This window comes from Mirounga angustirostris, unplaced genomic scaffold (assembly GCF_029215605.1).
Source record: "Mirounga angustirostris isolate CCGP_5_RB_7025 unplaced genomic scaffold, mMirAng1.0.hap1 SCAF_2, whole genome shotgun sequence".
Classification (NCBI taxonomy): Eukaryota; Metazoa; Chordata; class Mammalia; order Carnivora; family Phocidae; genus Mirounga; species Mirounga angustirostris.
In genome coordinates this window covers 128,141,654-128,162,056 of record NW_026991710.1, presented here as the reverse complement: position 1 = coordinate 128,162,056, position 20,403 = coordinate 128,141,654, and the positions used below count along the sequence as shown (strand labels likewise).

General features: G+C 34.9%; 1 protein-coding gene across 8 annotated transcripts in view; it reads left to right on the top strand.

Moving 5' to 3' along the window:
* Window positions 1-20,080, top strand: part of FBXW7 (F-box and WD repeat domain containing 7) — a 221,113-nt gene extending 201,033 nt beyond the window's left edge. For 7 of the 8 annotated variants that reach the window (XM_064585174.1, XM_064585172.1, XM_045880293.2 and 4 more), the window contains 8 exons: window positions 2,304-2,438; window positions 7,265-7,388; window positions 9,797-9,933; window positions 11,134-11,247; window positions 12,481-12,662; window positions 14,646-14,871; window positions 16,881-17,091; window positions 18,138-20,080. In XM_064585174.1, the coding sequence (XP_064441244.1) occupies window positions 2,304-2,438; window positions 7,265-7,388; window positions 9,797-9,933; window positions 11,134-11,247; window positions 12,481-12,662; window positions 14,646-14,871; window positions 16,881-17,091; window positions 18,138-18,406 (1,398 nt within the window). In that variant the 3' untranslated portion in view covers window positions 18,407-20,080. Of the gene's footprint in view, window positions 1-2,303; window positions 2,439-7,264; window positions 7,389-9,796; window positions 9,934-11,133; window positions 11,248-12,480; window positions 12,663-14,645; window positions 14,872-16,813; window positions 17,092-18,137 lie in introns of all 8 variants that reach the window. The other variant, XR_010409589.1, reaches the window with a different exon arrangement.
* Window positions 20,081-20,403: the final 323 nt, after the last annotated feature.

Sequence of the window (20,403 nt, the reverse complement as noted above, 5' to 3'; positions counted from 1 at the left end):
TTTCATTCTACATCCCTTGATAAAAGACACAGTTATGTATCATGTATTGATAATGCTTTTCTATTCCTTTCTTAAGAAAACAGTAACAATACATTTACTGAAAAAAAAACATCAAACATATATATTACCTTCAAGTAGAAATATTCATCGTAGCTATTAATGTCATTAATCTATGTAAAGTATATAGAGTAGTAATATGTTGAAAGGTTTTTTACTCTTTTCATTGTAAAAGATTACATATGATATCCTTATTTTTATATCAAAATTTAACCATAAACACTTCCATAAACTATTTTTAGGGCAGGCATTCATATATGCAAAGGGGTTTAAGAAGTTTGCATTAAGGGGCGCCTGGGTGGCTCAGTTAAGCATCCGCCTTTGGCTCAGGTCATGATCCCAGAGTTCCCGGATCAAGTCCCTCATCCAGCTTCCTGCTCAGCTGGAAGTCTGCCTCTCCCTCTGACCCTCCTCCCTCTCCTGCTTTCTCTCTCTCTTGCTCTCTCTCAAATAAATAAATAAAATCTTTAAAAAATTATTATGCTATCAAGTTAATTAATTAAAGCTGCATTTTTATCTAGTCAGCATAAATTGTCCATCACCCAAATTGGCATGTCCTTATACTAGTGTCCATGAATCCTTATAATATAGATGCAGAGGAACAACATGTTATGAAAACCCATCGTCAGTCCCATGTGGAATGTAAATCAAACCAGAGTTTTTATAGTATTGACAGTAAATGATCAGAGATGAGTGGAGATTGATCAGTGTTAAGTTTTGTCAAAGAGTAAGTTTTGAACCAGGATTTGAAGCTGTGTGAGGAAAACTGAATAAAACAATCTAACTTCAAATTAACTGCTTTTAATTGATCATGTGTATGCAGATACATGTGTCTGAGTATTTTTTATTTCTATGTATCAATCCTCACCCTAACTAAGAAGGATACAAGATGAGTGCTCCAGGAGAATGTTCTAGGTGTGTGTATATAGAGAAATAAAAGGATTTATTAGAGCCTGTGTTTCCTCCTGTTTGGGGGTAAAATGGGAATGTTTCCAGGGTTTTTATGATTAAATAAGATAATGTTTGTGATAAGTGCTCTGGGAGGAATACTACTGAAATATTTGATAGTATTAACATAATCTACACTTTACAGTAGAAAAGAAGAAAGGAAATTCATTGTAGATTCTAAAGGGGTAAAAAAATTTTTAAGTACTTTAAAAAGCATTCTAAATAAGGCTTCCTGTATCCTCAGTATATCTCAGTTTTCAGTTATTATCAACTTCACATGTTAGAAAATCCAGATTCCTGGTTTGAGCAAGAAATGGAATGTCAAAATCCAGATCTTTCTAGCTCCAAACCCCACCTATTGTTCTCTCTTCACCTGCTTCCAAAATGGACATCATAATTCACAAATGTACTTAAATCATCCTGCTCAAGGATGTTCTTTCACTTAAATATCACAAGGTTATTTAAATGTTTTATGTGATTATTGTGAGGGGAAATTCTAACATTTTGAATTATTCACATGGCTTTTTAATTTTTCCTTTTAGGAATCATGGTATTCTGTGCAGATGTTCCTCACTGGCAAAAAAAAAAAAAAAAAAAAAAAAAAGATGTTTTTAAATAATCCTCCAGTCTAGTTTAAAATGGCTCATATTTTTTAAAGTATTATGATGTATTTTTGTTTTTGTAGTACTTTGTTTCTGACCCTTTTGTTCATATGCTAATTTTATTACTAAGTTAGTTACTCTTTTATATTTTTGCTGTTTTTTATCTGAAATTATTTTTGCATAATAAATCAAAGCTCTTTTATTTTGTGGACCACAGGCGTTTGTCAGATGTGCAGTATATCCAATTATTAATTTCTCTCTAAGCGATGCTACCAGTTTCTTAACTCTCAGATCAGTGCCTTATTAACGCCATCAAATTTTATGGTGCCCACTGGAAAGAATATAGAGAAAGGAAAATCATCTTTCAAAATATCCTATTTACGAGTAGCCAAGTTGATGTTTCCAAATAAAACTTTGGTTTCTCAGCCAGTATTTTGATGGTAGATGAACATATAACATTTATAATAAATAATGCAGTGCAAAAATATTTGTCAAAACCATGGCTGCTTTTTATTTTACAAAATAAAGGTAGCTAGTAAATTTGATGAGACTGATTATCACGTCAGTGACTTTTGGAGAAAATTTCACTATAAGTAGCCACCTTTTATGTTATGTATAAATGTGGATTTTCCTTTATGAGCTTATAATTTGAGACATCTATAAAAATAATAAAAATTTCTACTTCCTTTTTGATAGAGCTGGAGTGGACCAGAGAAATTGCTTGCTTTAGACGAGCTTATTGATAGTTGTGAACCAACCCAAGTAAAACATATGATGCAAGTGATAGAACCCCAGTTTCAACGAGACTTCATTTCCTTGCTCCCTAAAGAGGTAAGGGCTATCAATTATATTCTTCATTGGGTGCTATTTGAAAATATAACTCAACAGCAACCACCTTTAAACATGGTCATGCTAATTATGGTATTCAGTATTGTCAGTTTAACACTCTTAATTAGTGTTAAAGAGAGCTGTAAATGATAAGCTGCTATGACTTAATATCATTTTCAGAGTAAAGTATATTTATGGACTATTAAGTGACTTCTTTCCACCACTGCAATAAGTCATATATGAGAGTAAGCTGTTGAGTTCCATTAATTTGATTATTTCTTTATCATGATTTTTTTCCAGGTTATTTAAAGTCCAACCTTTAGTTGTCATGGTACATTTATTATATATAGTAATAGATTTTTTAGAAATTCTGATTTTATTAAAACAGCAGTTTTTTTCTTATTTTGTTGTTTATTTATCCAAAGTCCCTAATAGTCCCTAATAGTTTTGTGATTCTGTGAGTTGTAGTTCTCTGTTAATTTACATTGTGTAATTGTTTTGAAATATATGGAATTTCACATGTATATCTTTTTCTACTAATCATCCCTCTTCTTGCCCCATCTCCCCCCGCCCACACACACACGTACACACGCACGCGCAATTACCGATTTCCTTCATTGCTCACATTCTTATAGCGTTTCTTTTGGAATTACTTATGCCCATTTGCTTTTATCTCTTCATGTGAACTGACACTATTTTTTATCATAGATTGATTATGATCATATGGGCATTCTTGGCAGTATAAATGAGGCATAGCTTAGATGTAGTTCTTTTATTGATGTTATAGGCTTCACAGTTTCATTTCTATCAGCAAATAATGTAAGATTAAATAATCAATGTCACCATGGTTTATATTTTCACAAATTATATATGTGCCACTAATTATATGTCAGCTAAGAAGACAATATATAAAATGATAATATATCACTGCAAATGATCTTGAAACTTCAAATATGAAAAGGAGTGAATAACCATTCTAAATATCCTGTGGGCAGTAGACATAGTCCCAATAATAATTTCACATTGGATATGAATAAAATAGTTTTATATTTAATGTATGAAACTAAGCATTACTCCAGGAAAAAGCAAACTGAAATGTTTCTGCTTTGGAATGATTTTTTTAAATGGTTAAAAAAAAAATTGCATTGTCCCAGAAAAAATTTTTTTATTCTTGCTGGCTCATTCTAAAACTGAACACTTTGAATAGAATTGGCTTAGGAAATGACATAAGCTCTCTTTGCTTCCAGAAGGACATTCAGAGTAGGTAGCACTTTTCTAAGTATGTGACTGAAAGTAAAGTTAGTCACCTCTAATATATTCTTCATGGTTTCCTTGGATATCCTCCTTATTTTAGAAGGTAGTATTTTTATTAAAATACAGACTTTCGCTTAGTCTCATTTGTCCCCTTCTATCTAAGAATAGTGAGTGTTTTGTTTCGTTTTACTTTATTTGTATTTCCATAGTAACTTTTGGACACATAAAATGTGATTTAAAGTTAGGAGAATATGAAATATTTTTAAGAGTCTAAGAATTAAGCACAAATTATCGATAACTGGTCTAAGCGCAATAAAGATTTCCTTGGATTAACTGTTCTTTTAAAGATTACCTGAGGAAAAAGAAGGGAGGCTAGACAGGAGAATGAGAGAGGACCCTGACTTAGCAGATCATCTGTGTTTTCCTTTTTTTCCAACTACTAGGAAACATTTCCTATTTTGAAAAAAAATGCCTTATTTTATATGTGGAGAAATAATGGTATAGATCTAAATCCTTAAGGAAACTATTACCAGAGACTACATACTATTATTATTTAAAACATCATTACCTTCATGTCAGGAAATGGACTTAAAATAATTTTCTTATAATTCCTTTCAACAAATCTCAGAGCTCTTTACCCACACGTATTAATCTCAAAACCTTGATAAAAATCTCACTAGTCTCACATGGGAGGCTTGTGATAAACAGCCTTATCCTTATTTTGTAAGTAAATACCAAGAAAAGCATAATGATATAGTAGATGACCTAGAGTAAAACCTAAATTTTTAACATAGGATCAGCCAACATTTTCTTTATTCTTTTTCCCCCTCTTTCACTAGTTAAGTCCATGGAAATACAGCAATTCTGGGAAAGTGTTAGCTACCTCTCAGATATAATATTGTGGTCTCTTATATAGGTTACATAAGAGAAAAACAAAAAATAGCAACTGTTACTGAAATTTCAAGTTTGGTCAAGGAAAAGTTAATTATATGAAAGAGATTTTCAATTTGAGAGCTTCTGTCTAGTGGAAGTCCTTAGGAGGAATTACTAATCTAGATTTTACCTTTAAGACAAATGAACACGACGCGGCGTTAGCCAGACCATTTTACTTGTCTGCAAGAAACCTGTAAGCCCCTGCTTTGGTGATCTAGAGATGTAGTTCAGGACAATGCCCACTCTCTGTCCCGTATAAGGAACTCCACATGACAAAACCTTGCTTCCTTTGAGGAACTGGTGTACTTCCCCATAATAAACACTAAGAATTGTGAAACTAATTGCCATTCCCTTTTTGGTTGGCAGTTTAATTAAAAAACCATGTAAATATACTGTTGCCAGTTTATTTGTGTTCTGCTTTCCCCTGGTTTAAACCTTTTCTGATTTATATTTTTACTGGTTCTGATTTTCTTATTCATATTTTTTATTTTGCTGTGTGTATTTTCTGAAATACTTCGATGTTTTGAATAGAACTGATTAGATTTAAATAGAATAAGTTGAAGTTCATGGTTGAGTTAGGGTCTTTGCTATTTTAAAGCAAAGTGTGCCAGTTACCTGTGGAGTTAACACTTCAACATTCTTTAGCACCTAAATGTTTCTTTCCTCTTTAATGCATGCAGACACTGGACTAGGTGATCTCACAATCACCAGTAATGAAGGATATTATAACTGATGATTTGGGATGTACCTTTGAGATCTGAGGTGCTCTGGATTTGTTTTCTAGCCTTTAAGATCCACTGACTGTTTCTGTGAATTACCTAATTTCTACTTCAGCTGGATAACTTAAGCAAAGAATAGACTTTTTTATATGACCATATTAAATATCTTGGGTACTAAATAGCATCTCTTTTCTACCAGTATAACTTTGTCCCTGATAATTTCTATGTTAAATATCAGTTTCACATAGAAGAAGAATATGGTGTTATCCCATTACTGTTATACTGACACTGAGCAAACTCACCCAGGCTTTGATTGATTGATAATTTCAAAGTTAAGTGACTTATGGAGTATCTGTTAAAAAAGTACAGGGGCACCTGGGTGGCTCGGTCGTTGGGCGTCTGCCTTTGGCTCAGGTCATGATCCCAGGGTTCTGGGATCGAGCCCCTTGTCGGGCTCCCTGCTCAGCGGGGAGCCTGCTTCTCCCTCTCCCACTCCCCCTGCTTGTGTTCCCTCTCTCACTGTCTCTCTCTCTCTCTCTCTCAAATGGATAAATAAAATCTTTAAAAAAAAAAAGTACAATGTTGAGATATATATATGTTTGCGTACTTATATATGTGTATGTATATATACACATATACGTAGATTGCTGAATATAGTTATGCCTTTTTATTTAAAATGACTCAGACTGAATGGGCTTCTCTGATAGACCAAAATAATTATTCCACAAAAAGCCTTTCACTGTCAGTTATTAGTAGTAGTATTAAATTGAATACTGACTGGTTGGAGTATTTTCTGTATGAAATGTACTCAAAAAATATGGGATTAATGATGATCTCTCTATATACAAAGTTCTTGGGTAAGCATAATTTACGTCATGTAATTACTGTTTAGCGTCGGAAAATAATTCAAATTGTGCTTTTACTTCCCATTTGGCCTTTGGCCCTTTGAATGATCGTTTGTTTTAATTCTTGTAATTTAATTTCTGTAAAAACTAAACTTTATTGCTGTGTTTAGCTCATTTTGATTCTAATATCATAACTTAAATTTTTATGTGATTAGTGAGGCTAATTGGATAAGCATACTCAGAAGCTACCATTCCCCCCTTTCTTCTTTCCTCTTCCCTTATTTACCTGAATTGAGTAAACATGCTGAAAAAAAATTGTTTGCAAGTATTGGAAACAAAATTTTAAAATCAGTGATATACTAAAGAGCTAGTTCAAACAGTGATATACTAAAGAGCTAGTTCAAAAATCTATCTGGCCGGTCAAGAAAATCCCCATAAGCAATGTAAAGTAATTAGAACCTAATTACTTTTATATGTCTGTGGAGCAGTTTAGTAATTGTCCCCTATTGTCATTTACACTAAAGGGTATAAATGTTTGAAAAATTCATCATTGTGATAATAAACACTTTGACGTGATAAAGAACTATTAATTATATCTATCAGAAGTGATCTGAAATCATACCACACAGAATATCTAGAAATCTCATTTCTTAATTTAAGTCCTGTCTTCAGTGAATTTACATGGTTGTGGGGAGAGAAAAGTAGAGAATCTAAGCAACTAATAAAGTATACCTGTAGACATAAATGGTAGAATTCTCGAGTTGAGGCTCACAGAACAAAGGCAAGAGCAGAGGCAGAGAAGCTTAATAAGTATTCCTTGAAGAGGTGAAGTTGGTGAAGTTCATAAAAACCAATAGAGTAAGTTTTTTAAGTCTGGTATATTTTTAAGACTGACTATTAGAAAGTATTACCTTTCATAATTTTAAAAATTAGAATGTAGAATTATGTTTACCTAGGAGTACTTCATTCTATTGAAAATAGTTATATATAAGTTAATTATATGTTATAAATATATACACACACACCACACACACATATACTTAAAACATGGGTATTCTATGCTTTTTCCTTTCCATAGCTGGCACTTTATGTGCTTTCATTCCTGGAACCCAAAGACCTGCTACAAGCGGCTCAGACCTGTCGCTACTGGAGAATTTTGGCTGAAGACAACCTTCTCTGGAGAGAGAAATGCAAAGAAGAGGGTAAGGTTCAAAACTACAAGAGAAAATCTTTATACTTTGAAAAAGTAAAGTGATTCTGGAAACAAATAGAAAAAGTACAAATTAGAAGTTTTAGGTGCAGGTAGAATAAAGTAGATAACTGAGAAAAGAGAACTTCGGCAGCCTATCGAAGAATCAAGAATGAGTCTTCATTTACATTCATCTACTTATATAAAATCCACAGGTTATTCCACACATTCAAATGAGCCGAATCTTGGAGCTAACCCCTTTAATGAGCACTAATAACTAATAGCAAATATATCTGATTTGCTTCCCAGTCTCTAGTACAATTAACAAACAATGAAAAGATCAAGATGAGGATGATTTAAAGGAAACCCAAAAAACAAAACACAGACCCATAGATACAGAGAGCAGATTGGTGGTTACCAGAGGGGAGGGGACTTGGGGGGGTGGGGAGCAAAATGGTGCAAAGGGGATTAAGAACTACAAACTTACAATTATGAAATAAGTAAGTCATGGAGATGTGATGAAAGCATGGGGAATATAGCCAGTAATATTGTAGTAACTTTGTGAGTTGGCAGAGGATAACTAGATTTATTGTGGTGATTATTTTGCAATGTATATAAGTATCAAATCACTGTGCTGTACACCTGTTACTAATATTGTATGTCAGTTATACCTCAATTTAAAAAAAGACAAACAAAATATAAACTTTTGCATAAAATAAGATATATATGAATTTCTACCAGTGATTTTATGGAAGAGAAAGGTATCCTCCCTCTCCAATACTTACAATTAGAGATAAGGTATAATTACAACTGTCCTTGGGAGAGAAACTCGCTGACTGGAATTCACACTAAATAAATGACTACTCACTCACTCACTCACTCACTCATTAAATAAATAAAATAAAACAGAATACAGGAAACCCCCAAATTATATTAATAGTACTCAAATATTCCGTATTCTATTTCCTTCCACAAATATTTATTGAACACCTCCTGTGGGCCAGACATTCTTACATGTTGGGGATATAGTAGTGAACTCCCATTTTGTTCCCATCATGGAGCTTATGTTCTTGAAAACTAAAAAAACAAAAAACAAAAACAAAACTCCTTTCTTAGTAGAGGAGAAGGTATCCTCCATATTAATTAAAGAAAGGACTTTTTTTCCAGCAGGCATATAGAAAAATAATATTTTTGAAAAAAATGTAAAAATATGATTTGTCTCTGATAATCCGAAATTTTTAGAAATAATCACAGAGCATGAGACAGATACTCTATAGGTTATTCTCCCCTTCAAGGAGGTTACAGGTGAGTGAAAGGTGAAGATACAAGATACTTAGTTTCTGATCCTGCCTCTGCCCTGTCTGTAGCTTGGACTAATTAGTGAAACCCTCTCTTCTCAAAAATCTGTATTACATGAAGTGGGATTAATCATCCGTGCCTTACCTTCTCTCATAGAATCATTATTTTAATGACTTTTTAAAAAAATTATGGTAACATATACCTAAGACAATTTATCATTGTAACCATTTTTAGGTTTACAGTTCAGTGGCATTAAGTACATTCATGTTGTTACGCAGTCCATCTCCAGAACTTGTTCATCATTCTCGGCTGAAAGTCCATACCTATTTAATGGTGACGCCCTAGTCCTCCTCCCTGCAGCCCCTGGCAACCACCGTTCTATTTTCTGTCTCTATGAGTTTGACTTCTCTGGGTGCCTCATATAAGTAGAATCATATGGTATTTGTTTTTTTGTGACTGGCTTATTTCACTTTGCATACTGTCTTCAAGGTTTATCCATGTGGTGACATGTGTCAGAATTCCCTTCTTTTTTAAGTCTGAATAAATATTCCATAGTGTGTGTATGTATATATATATATATATACATACATACATACATACATACATACATACATACATACATGACATTTTGCTTATTCATCCATCAATGGACACTTGGGTTGCTTCCACCTTTCAGCAATTATGAATGACTGCAGCTCTGAACATGTGTGTACAGATACCTGTTCAAGTTTCTGCTTTTAATTCTTTTGGGTGTATGTCCAGAATTGGAATTGCTGGATCATATGGTAATTCTACGGTTAATTTTTCTGATGAACGACAGTACTGTTTTCCATAGCTGCTATACCATTTTATATTATCACAAGTATTGCATAAGGGCTCATATTTCTGCACATCCTCACCAACATTTCATAGAATTATTTAGAGAAAGAAATGAGAAAAATATGAAAACATGCCATAAGGAATGCAAACTTTACATTATTGTTTTATACTAACAGTGTTAGAAATTGGACAGCATCCTGCATTTCAGTGGTTTTGAGCATAGGAGGAAATGAGATGTATTATAAAATGTGGAGTTTTTATTATTGGTGACAGCAGTTACACTCTAAGTCTTTAAAACTTTAGGTATTGATGAACCATTGCACATCAAGAGAAGAAAAGTCATAAAACCAGGTTTCATACACAGTCCGTGGAAAAGCGCATACATCAGGCAGCACAGAATTGATACTAACTGGAGGCGAGGGGAACTCAAATCTCCTAAGGTAATTGAACTCTGGCACAACGTAACAGCAACCACAGATCAGTGTTGGTACCTAGTGTGCTCTTCTTGGCCAGGAGCATAACTTGACATCTATCTCCTGTAGAAAGAAAACAGTATATTTTTAAATAACTGAAAATGTAATGAACAATAGTCCTCTATTGCTAATTTCTCCAGTCTGACAACTGATGGTAAAAGATGATAAAAGATGAGTTGAATTGCATGTCATTCTACCTTAGGTAAATGAAAATTTCTGAATATCCTGTTGAATTTTGTGTTATATACGTTTTACCTAAGAATTTGCTTGCTCTCTGACCATGTAGTTAGAACATGAATTTTTGAGGAGTATGCATTTGTGTTTTCGGTGTCTCTTGTAAATAGTTTGTGTTTTGGGTGTTTCTTGTGAGTTTTATTTTTATAAATTTAAGTGTAATACTGATTTTCTGTCTTACTGCAATTATATAAATAGTGGCAAAATGCTTGAAATTCTTAGATGTATTTATATAACTGGAAAAAAGAAACCAGGGGAGATACTGTTATATTAATATGTATAGATTATAACAGGCCTTTTTTTTTTTTTTTTTTTTGAGAGAATGAGCGGGTGCGAGCAGGGTTGGGGGAGAGGGGCAGAGGAAGAAGAGAGAGAGAGAATCTCAAGCAGACTCCACACCCAACATGGAGCCCTACCTGGGGCTCGATCTCATGACCCTGAGATCATGACCTGAACCGAAATCAAGAGTCAGACGCTTAACCAACTGAGCCATCCAGGCGCCCGCAGGCCTTTCTTGTTTTAAGTTGAGAAAGTTGATAATTATTGTTACTCTTGTCTTTCTAGTTTGTAGGTGCTTTTGTTTTTGTGTGTGAAATTGCAAAACATAGATGTGTATTTTTTTGGTTTGAACAAATAATTATAAAATACATTTGTATTTGAACCATCTTTATGAAGTTTTAACATAAAGGCCTTGAATCGCTCAATTTTAATAGTTGATATCTCACATATAAATCATAGAATATGGAAAAAATAAAATGTTTAATACTTGATTCATCATTCAGGAAGGATGATACTTTGTGTTTCATATAAATTGTAATTTTAGAAATAGACTGTAGGTTGCTGCTCCTATTTATGGCTTTATTTTTCTTTTCACCATTATTCTAAAAGACGTAATTTAATAACGTATTTCTAATCTGTACATTTATCTTGTAGGTTCTGAAAGGACATGATGATCATGTGATCACATGCTTGCAGTTTTGTGGTAACCGAATAGTTAGTGGTTCTGATGACAACACTTTAAAAGTTTGGTCAGCAGTCACAGGCAAAGTAAGCTTACTTCTTTCTACACTTCACTTTTTGTATATGTCTTTGCAAGGATCAACCAGGGAAAACATGGGTTCATTTTTGACCACAGCTTATTTCGATAACAAATATCAGAGCTTCTAATTTAGTTTTTCCCCTGGCACAAAGATAATGTTTCTCAGGATAAGGGATGTCATTAGTTTCTTCCTGTAAATAGTTTGTCTATCTTTGTGACTTAGCTATTGTATGATTTTTACAGATGTGCTTTATCTTTTTTTTTTTCTTTTTCTTGGCTTAATATTTCCCACTTTTATTAACCATCTCAGTTATATTGTCCTTTTTAATCTTTTTCAAAACTATGATTGAGGGATATTTGTTTTTCTTTGTAAACTGCTTTGTTGATAACTTACCTGTAGTTTAGAAGTTAAGTAGATCATGTTAATTTAGGCTTATCTCAAGCCCTGTGAGATGAAAGTAAAGCAGATACAGTATTTAAATAGGAGTTTGAAGAAAAAAGCAGTCCAAGCAATCAGTTTCACTGCATGCAGTATTATACTTTAATGGTTCTGTGGTGAATACTTATCTTTATCTGTCCACTGGAGAATGTTTGCATAAATTAAGTAATTGACCAGCTAAAAAAACACAGAGGAAAATGTGAGGGGAAAAAACCTGTCTTTTAAAATGTCTTACAGCATGCTGATTCTTGGGCAAGAATCTTCTAAATAGTCCGAATCGGATGTTAAAATTTTTTAAAGCAGCTTCATATTTCCATAGTGTAATATTAGTTTTGGATTTATTTCAGAGTTTTAATATCTGTCTTTACTTGTCTAGAAGTACCTTGCCTGGCTCCTAACTACTGCCTTGGGGCAGATTCAGATGAAATGTGGTATGTAGCCACACCTAACACGGTTGGCATTCTTTCATTGAATCCATTCCTATGGAAGAAACCAAGTTGCAGTTTTAGCATTATTTCATCAGAGACCAGGCTGGAGCTGTCATACTTTAATGAGAAGTGTTTTACTTTCTACAAACTTGTTCCTCAGTTGTATCTGTGTGTTTAATATGTAATGCTACTGAATAAGCAAAGCAATAAATAGTGGTGGTATCATGTTATATTGATGTGAAAAATTATTTTCTGATGTGCCAAACAATAAAATTTTATAAATAACTTTACCCCAAATTTTAATGAGCTACTGAAATGTTATGTAAATCATTTTTCTTTCCACCCAAAAGTAATCATCTTAAGTGTTTTTCCAGTGTCTGAGAACATTAGTGGGACACACAGGTGGAGTATGGTCATCACAGATGAGAGACAATATCATCATTAGTGGATCTACAGATCGGACTCTAAAAGTGTGGAATGCAGAGACTGGAGAATGTATACATACCTTATATGGGCATACTTCCACTGTCCGCTGTATGCATCTCCATGAAAAAAGGTAAGGGAAAATCCTGTAGTGGTTGGGAATTCTTCCTCTGTTATTTGTGAATTTGAGGCTTTCTGTGTAGAGTTCAGTTGTATAATACAGTGTTTATTAGAGAGTGATAGTGTCCTCTTAAATTAGACTTTAATTAGTAGACTTCAGATGTTTCTATACTAGCAAAGCAGTAGCGTATTGGCTTAAAATTGGGAGAGTGTCTTTAAATTTACTTCTTCATTTAATGGCGTTGGCTTCCTCCTTGAAACTCTATTCTCTAATCTTGGGTGGCGCTTTATTGTTCTGTATCTTTGATTCATCATCTCCAAAACAATCTTTTTTTCTCTCTCTCTCTTTTTTTTACACTTTTATCTCTGCTCCTGGGACAAATTCAGTTATTCAGGCTTCCCGCTTCTGAGTCTTTTTAATTACCCACCCACCCTACCCGCACTCCATCATATCCCCTTATATCTAGACAAAAACAGAGGTGTGCGGGTTTTTGTTGAGTCTCGTTACCGATCACCTGAACTAGTGACATAGCTTTCACACTTGGTTTTCTCACCTGTTACACAGCTGACAGAGAATCCTTTTCTAATAATGATAGTATCACTGCCCTTTGAGAGCCTTCTGTTGTCTATCAAATCAAGGAAGAAATCCTCAGTCCAGTTTTCAAAATAGTTTCAGCCAAACCAGACTGGCTTGCCTTTTTTTCTTCTCAGTGCCTTTACTGTTGCTTTGATCTCCTCCTCAGAGCCCTTCTGTTAAAGTCCTTTCGATCTTCTGTTGGCCTGTCTTCACAGTACCTCATTAAACAAATGTGATTTCGACTTCATTTGTCATAAAAGGTCTCTCCGGCAGTCCTTACCATGAATCTGCTCCCGTCGTTACCTTTAATTCTATCCACAACATCTTCTTTGTGAAAACCATTACATTAAGCAGATTTCATGCTAGATTTGTAATATGTGAAGAAAAGTACTATTTCATTTGTAATTTGAATCTACTTTGAACAGTGTGCTCTATTAAAATTTGGGGGGGTTGACATTAAGAAACCTCGTATTTCAGTTTCCATTGTATTCTAACTTAAATCTCTCAATGTTCCTTTCTACTCTTCCAAATGTAGAAACTGTGGCCTATCTTTATCTCTTAAGACTAACATGAAGATACCTGAGTTTTCAACTCCCCTTCGTAATCCAAAGGTGCTTGTGATATTTGTATCACTCCGGTCTTCAGAAGAGCATAGCTTTAATAATGTTGGGCCAATTTTTTAAGGGATTTCTGTTGCCTCCTGTGTGTATCTTCCAAAATCTGCATATCTTAATACCTCCATAGCCTACTGACTATAATTATAAGCATAAGCAGCCTTTGTTTGAAGATATTCTAAAACTGGTTAATTTTACCAGATTATAATGGTATAAGGCACATAATCTTTAACTGTTTAAATTCCAAATTCAGATTTGTTTTGTTGAATAACGTTTATTAAATGTTTTCCCTAGTCACAAAGAGAGTGTATGTTCATAATTACAATTTTGGGAAATGGCACAAAGAATAAAGAAGAAATACAAATTTTTTTAAAATACTACCACCAGAGTTCTCCCATTAACATTTTATACATGTTGCCCACATTAGCATTTTATTTCTAAAATCAAAATCTTACTGTCTATATCTGGAGCTGGCCACTGCTGCTTCTGCTTCGAATACAATACAGCAGTTTTCAGGCCATCCCACAGAACCCCGGGTGCTGCACAGCCACTGATAAATGTGGGAAATGTGGGAACCAAGCAGGTACAATTCTAGGCTTCCCAACTTCCCATCCCAACCAGAGTAACTTGACTTTTGTATGTTTGTATCTCAAGGTTTTACATAGGATTTCTTTGAAAACAGGTGTTCCTGCTTAAGAAAAGAAAAAATTCAATAACCACTGACTTTATATATCATGTTTTCTCATGCTATTAAAAATTCTAATACTTTTTTTTTTTTCTGTCCCCCCCCCCCCCCCCCCCACAGAGTTGTTAGCGGTTCTCGAGATGCCACTCTTAGGGTTTGGGATATTGAGACAGGCCAGTGTTTACATGTTCTGATGGGTCATGTAGCAGCAGTCCGCTGTGTTCAATATGATGGCAGGAGGGTTGTTAGTGGAGCATATGATTTTATGGTGAAGGTGTGGGATCCAGAGACGGAGACCTGTCTACACACGTTGCAGGGGCATACTAATAGAGTCTATTCATTACAGGTAAGAGATCATATCTCTCCTATCCCTTAGATGCTTTACTGATGAATCATGAGATTGTTTTGCTCAGATAATCACTGTCAAATTGCTGATTCAATACAGTCCAAAAAAGACAAATCACATTATCCTGTTGTTTACATATCCTTTAAAATTGGCATGAAGAAAGCATAAATTTTTAACTGATTTAAATAATTTGTTTCAGTTTTTCTGTGATCTGTTGTTCCTCTAAAATACAAACATTTGTCTTGGAACCTGAAACTTTGGAGCCCCAGGTTTTACTATATTAATTAATGGGTAGATAGTCTCATAGGAAAATAACCTGGATTTTAATAAACTCCTTAGCAGAGGATTAATTTGGCCAAAAACTGCCCCTTTGCCTTGATAGCTGAAAGTCGATGGACCATGTAATTGTGATCCATTCCCATTCAAAGTGGAAGCAGAGCCTTTCTCCATCAGACTGCTCTACCATCAAAGGGCTACTGATCTGTAGTCGAAGTAAATTTGACTAACCTGATTTTTTTTGTTTACATTTGAACATGATATTCTTGAGTGAGTTCTCATATTTTGAAATTGATAGCTAGATTAATAGCAAATTTAGAAAATGGGTCTTGTTTTATTTTCTGAAAGCATTTTCAAGTTGAAAATTTTCCCATTACTTATACAGTTTATTTACCAGTTACTGCCCATTAGTGATCCGCAGATTAGTACGTAGTCCCAGTGCTGACAGTTCTCTGTTCTTGGAATATTTGGCTCTTAATTTGTGGAATACTGTCTATGTCACAAAATATTGATATATAATAAAGATATATTAACTTAGAAAAGGTTATGAATTTGGAGGAGAGGGAATTGGCTGAAGTTGTTTTTATGTTTTGTGATACGTTCAGAACCCTGACGAATATATATTCTCATTTAAGTAAACCATTAGATTGAGAAAAGAGGTAGCAATACTATTCTAGATCTTCTAGGAATTGATATCTATTGACTTCTAGTATAGCTGGGAAGCTGGAGAAGAGGTGCTATATAGCTTGCTTTTGTTATCAAAATGCCACTTCTTGTAATTCCAGATGTAGTTATCTATTGGTGCATTTCCTAATTAGCAGTTGGTTCTTGTAAATGAAATTTTTATTTTACATACAGTTTTGAATGGAACTTTTATTTTATTTTATTTTTTAAGATTTTATTTAATAGAGAGAGAGAGAGAGATCACAAGTAGGCAGGCAGGTAGAGGGAGAGAGAGAAGCAGGCTCCCTGCTGAGCAGGGAGCCCGATGCAGGGCTCGATCCCAGGACGCTGGGATCATGACATGAGCCGAAGGCAGCCGCTTAATGAACTGAGCCACCCAGGCGCCCCTGGAACTTACTTTTAAACATCTCATGAGAGTTATCTCTAGTCTTTTCATGCCCTTGGGCTGTTAATAAACACACAAGCTCTGTCAGTATTTTCAACTTTCTGTTGGGAAGTAAGATTCAAATGGCAATCCTTATTGAATGATCCATGATATTTAGCTGATCATCTTTGGCCAGATGATCTGAAACTAACGTGTTCATTTTAGGTGTTTTGTTTTCTCTTAATTGTTTCTGCATCTAGTTTGAAGCCACCGGCCATAAAAAATTAGCAATTCTGGGGGCACCTGGGTGGCTCAGTTGGTTGAGCATCTGACTCTTGGTTTCTGCTTGGGTCATGATCTCAGGGTTGTGGAATCGAGCCCTGCGTGGGGCTCCATGCTCGGCAGGGAGTCAGCTTGGGGTTCTCTCCCTCCTCTCCCTCTGCCCTTCCATCCTGCTCTAAAATAAATAAATAAATCTTTTTTTTTAAATTAGCAATTCTGATAGAAGCTTCTGAGAACATACACTATAGATTTGCTTGATTACCTGCGCTTTATCCTGTTACCTCATTTTATTCCTGGCATTACCTCTTTCCCATGCTTTATTTTTCTCCCCTGTAGGATTAAGGTCAATAAATAATATCAAGAATATCTGCACTTCTAGTCTAATAAGCTGTGTCTGTTGTAGTTTGATGGCATCCATGTGGTGAGTGGATCTCTTGATACATCAATCCGAGTGTGGGATGTGGAGACGGGGAATTGCATTCACACGTTAACAGGACACCAATCGTTAACAAGTGGAATGGAACTCAAAGACAATATTCTTGTCTCTGGGAATGCAGATTCTACAGTTAAAATCTGGGATATCAAAACAGGACAGTGTTTACAAACATTGCAAGGTAAGTCTTGGCTACTCAGCTTTAGTTGTGTTCATTAAAAATGGGATTGTTAGAAGAGAAATACAGAGCTTTTATGTCACAAAAAGCTCATTAACCTCATACAAAATGAAAATGCTTATTTTGGATACGTTTCTGAGCATTTTCACTCTGACTTGACAGAACTAGGCTACCCTTGAGAAATTGTTTTAAATTGTGTTTTTAATATAAAATTGTTTAATCACTTCCTACATGTACAGGTAATTCGACCTAATCTTAAAGAACAATGCGAAGAAAGATCTTGGCCATATCATAGAAGCAACAGATTCTTTTTTTTTGAATTTGTAGTCCAATTTTAAATTAAAGAGCTACCTTACTGGAGTAAAAAGAACATCTCTAATCTGATAGAAAATTGATTTGGCCTCAACTTAGACCCTTTAACCATCTGCTTAACTAGGATGGAAGGAATAATAGCACCCAGTAAAATGAAGAAAGAAACATGTGAAAGCCACTAATATTAAATGAGGCACAACAGTGTTAACATTTTATGTCATGATTAACTTCTTTTTATTGGTCATAGCCCTAAAAACTGTTTTTTCATTGAGGCCATTTGGTGGGCTGTACTGCAACTTTTTATTCATTGGTTGTGTCTGTTCCTCAGAGTTTTGGAACTGTGGTCATTTCAGCCTTCACCTTTGAGTGGTCAGTTCCAAGTGGTAAGGGTGGTAGATTTCATGCCCATTCGTCCATCAGCAGAATACATGAAGCTGAGCTATCTATATCACCACTAAGAAAGCTCTTATTTGCACAGCCGGAAAACAAAACGTGTGCCTGGTAGCTAACCAAGCTTCGTGGAAGACAGAACTCTTGAAAGTTAATGTTTCAGTTACAAATAACTACCAGATTTTCTTGCAATCCTGCTGATCCTAAAATACTCACAGATTCTAAATATGCAGCATTTTAAATATTTCATTTATTGTATGTTCTAATGTAGAAGGGTACAATTACAGTGTAACTTACCCATACCCATGATTTCTAACCAGTAATTTAATTCCTTTGGTTTTGCCTAGGTCCTAACAAGCATCAGAGTGCTGTGACCTGTTTACAGTTCAACAAGAACTTTGTAATTACCAGCTCAGATGATGGAACTGTAAAACTATGGGACTTGAAAACGGGTGAATTTATTCGAAACCTAGTCACATTGGAGAGTGGGGGGAGTGGGGGAGTCGTGTGGCGGATCAGAGCCTCAAACACAAAGCTGGTGTGTGCAGTTGGGAGTCGGAATGGGACTGAGGAAACCAAGCTGCTGGTGCTGGACTTTGATGTGGACATGAAGTGAAGAGCAGAAAAGAAATTTGTCCAAATGTGTAGACGATATACTCCCTGCCCTTCCCCCTGAAAAACAAACAAACAAAAAACAAAAACAACAGAAGAAAAAAGCAAAAAAAAAAAAAAAAAAAAGGAAAAAAGAAAAGAGAAAAAAAAATCCCTTGTTCTCAGTGGTGCAGGATGTTGGCTTGGGGCAACAGAGTGAAAAGATCTACAGACAAGAAGGAAAAGAGGAAGACATGACAAACCGTAACTGACAAGAGAGGCGTCTGCTGTCTCATCACATAAAAGGCTTCACTTTTGACTGAGGGCAGCTTTGCAAAATGAGACTTTCTAAATCAAACCAGGTGCAATTATTTCTTTATTTTCTTCTCCAGTGGTCACTGGGCAGTGTTAACGATGAAGCTTCGTTACAGATTCTGTTAGCCTGGCCTTTTACCACTGAGACCTAGGAAGGGGCTGCAATAACACCCAAACAAGGACTGGCTGACTTTCTCAGTAGAGAGCATCTGCAACAAAAAGTCATTTTTCTGGAGTGGAAAAGCTAAAAAAGAAAAAAAAGAAAAAAAATTACTGTGAATTGTTTTTGTACAGTTATCATGAAAAGCTTTTTTTTTTTTTTTTGCCAACCATTGCCAATGTCAATCAATCACAGTATTAGCCTCTGTTAATCTATTTACTGTCGCTTCCACATACACTCTTCAATGCATATGTTGCTCAAAGGTGGCAAGTTGTCCTGGGTTCCGTGAGTCCTGAGATGGATTTAATTCTTGATGCTGGTGCTAGAAGTAGGTCTTCAAATATGGGATTGTTGTCCCACCCCTGTACTGTACTCCCAGTGGCCAAACTTATTTATGCTGCTAAATGAAAGAAAGAAAAAAGCAAATTATTTTTTTTTATTTTTTTTCTGCTGTGACGTTTTAGTCCCAGACTGAATTCCAAATTTGCTCTAGTTTGGTTACAGAAAAAAGACTTTTTGCCACTGAAACTTGAACCATCTGTGCCTCTAAGAGGCTGAGAATGGGAGAGTTTCAGATAATAAAGAGTGAAGTTTGCCTGCAAGTAAAGAATTGAGAGTGTGTGCAAAGCTTATTTTCTTTTATCTGGGCAAAAATTAAAACACATTCCTTGGAACAGAGAGCTATTGCCGTCTGTTCTGTGGAGAAACTTTTCTTTTTGAGGGCTGTGGTGAATGGATGAACGTACATAATAAAACTGACAAAATATTTTAAAAATATATAAAACAAAATAAAGTTGCTGGTCAGTCTTAGTGTTTTACAGTATTTGGGAAAACAACTGTTACAGTTTTATTGCTCTGAGAAACTGACAAAGCAGAAACTACTCAGTTTTTGTAGTAAAGGCGTCACATGCAAACAAACGAAATGAATGAAAAAGTCAAATGGTTTGCCTCATTCTCCAAGAGCCACAACTCAAGCTGAACTGTGAAAGTGGTTTAACACTGTATCCTAGGTGATCTTTTTTTCCTCCTCCTGTTTATTTTTTTTTTGTTTTATTTATAGTCTGATTTAAAACAATCAGATTCAAGTTGGTTAATTTTAGTTATGTAACAACCTGACATGATGGAGGAAAACAACCTTTAAAGGGATTGTGTCTATGGTTTGATTCACTTAGAAATTTTATTTTCTTATAACTTAAGTGCAATAAAATGTGTTTTTTCATGTTAGTATGCCTGTTTCTTCCACTGAAGTAAATAATACTTCATTATAAATATTTAGGGTTTGTCTCTAATATTTAAGATATCAAAGTCTTGGTTGGTTTCTTTGCATTCCTTGTAGTGTGACATAGAGATAAATACTTCCTGTTTCATACAGCTGAAGTTTCAAACAGCAGGCCTGTTTCATGCAGCTAAAGTAAGAATAATGTGCCTAGAATGTAAATTTGGTTTATTGCCTTAGACTATAAAGGAGGACACTCCACTGTGCCTATCTCTATATAACATTGGATGTATAAATATGAAAGCTGGGCCCCTCAAAGAGTCACAAAACT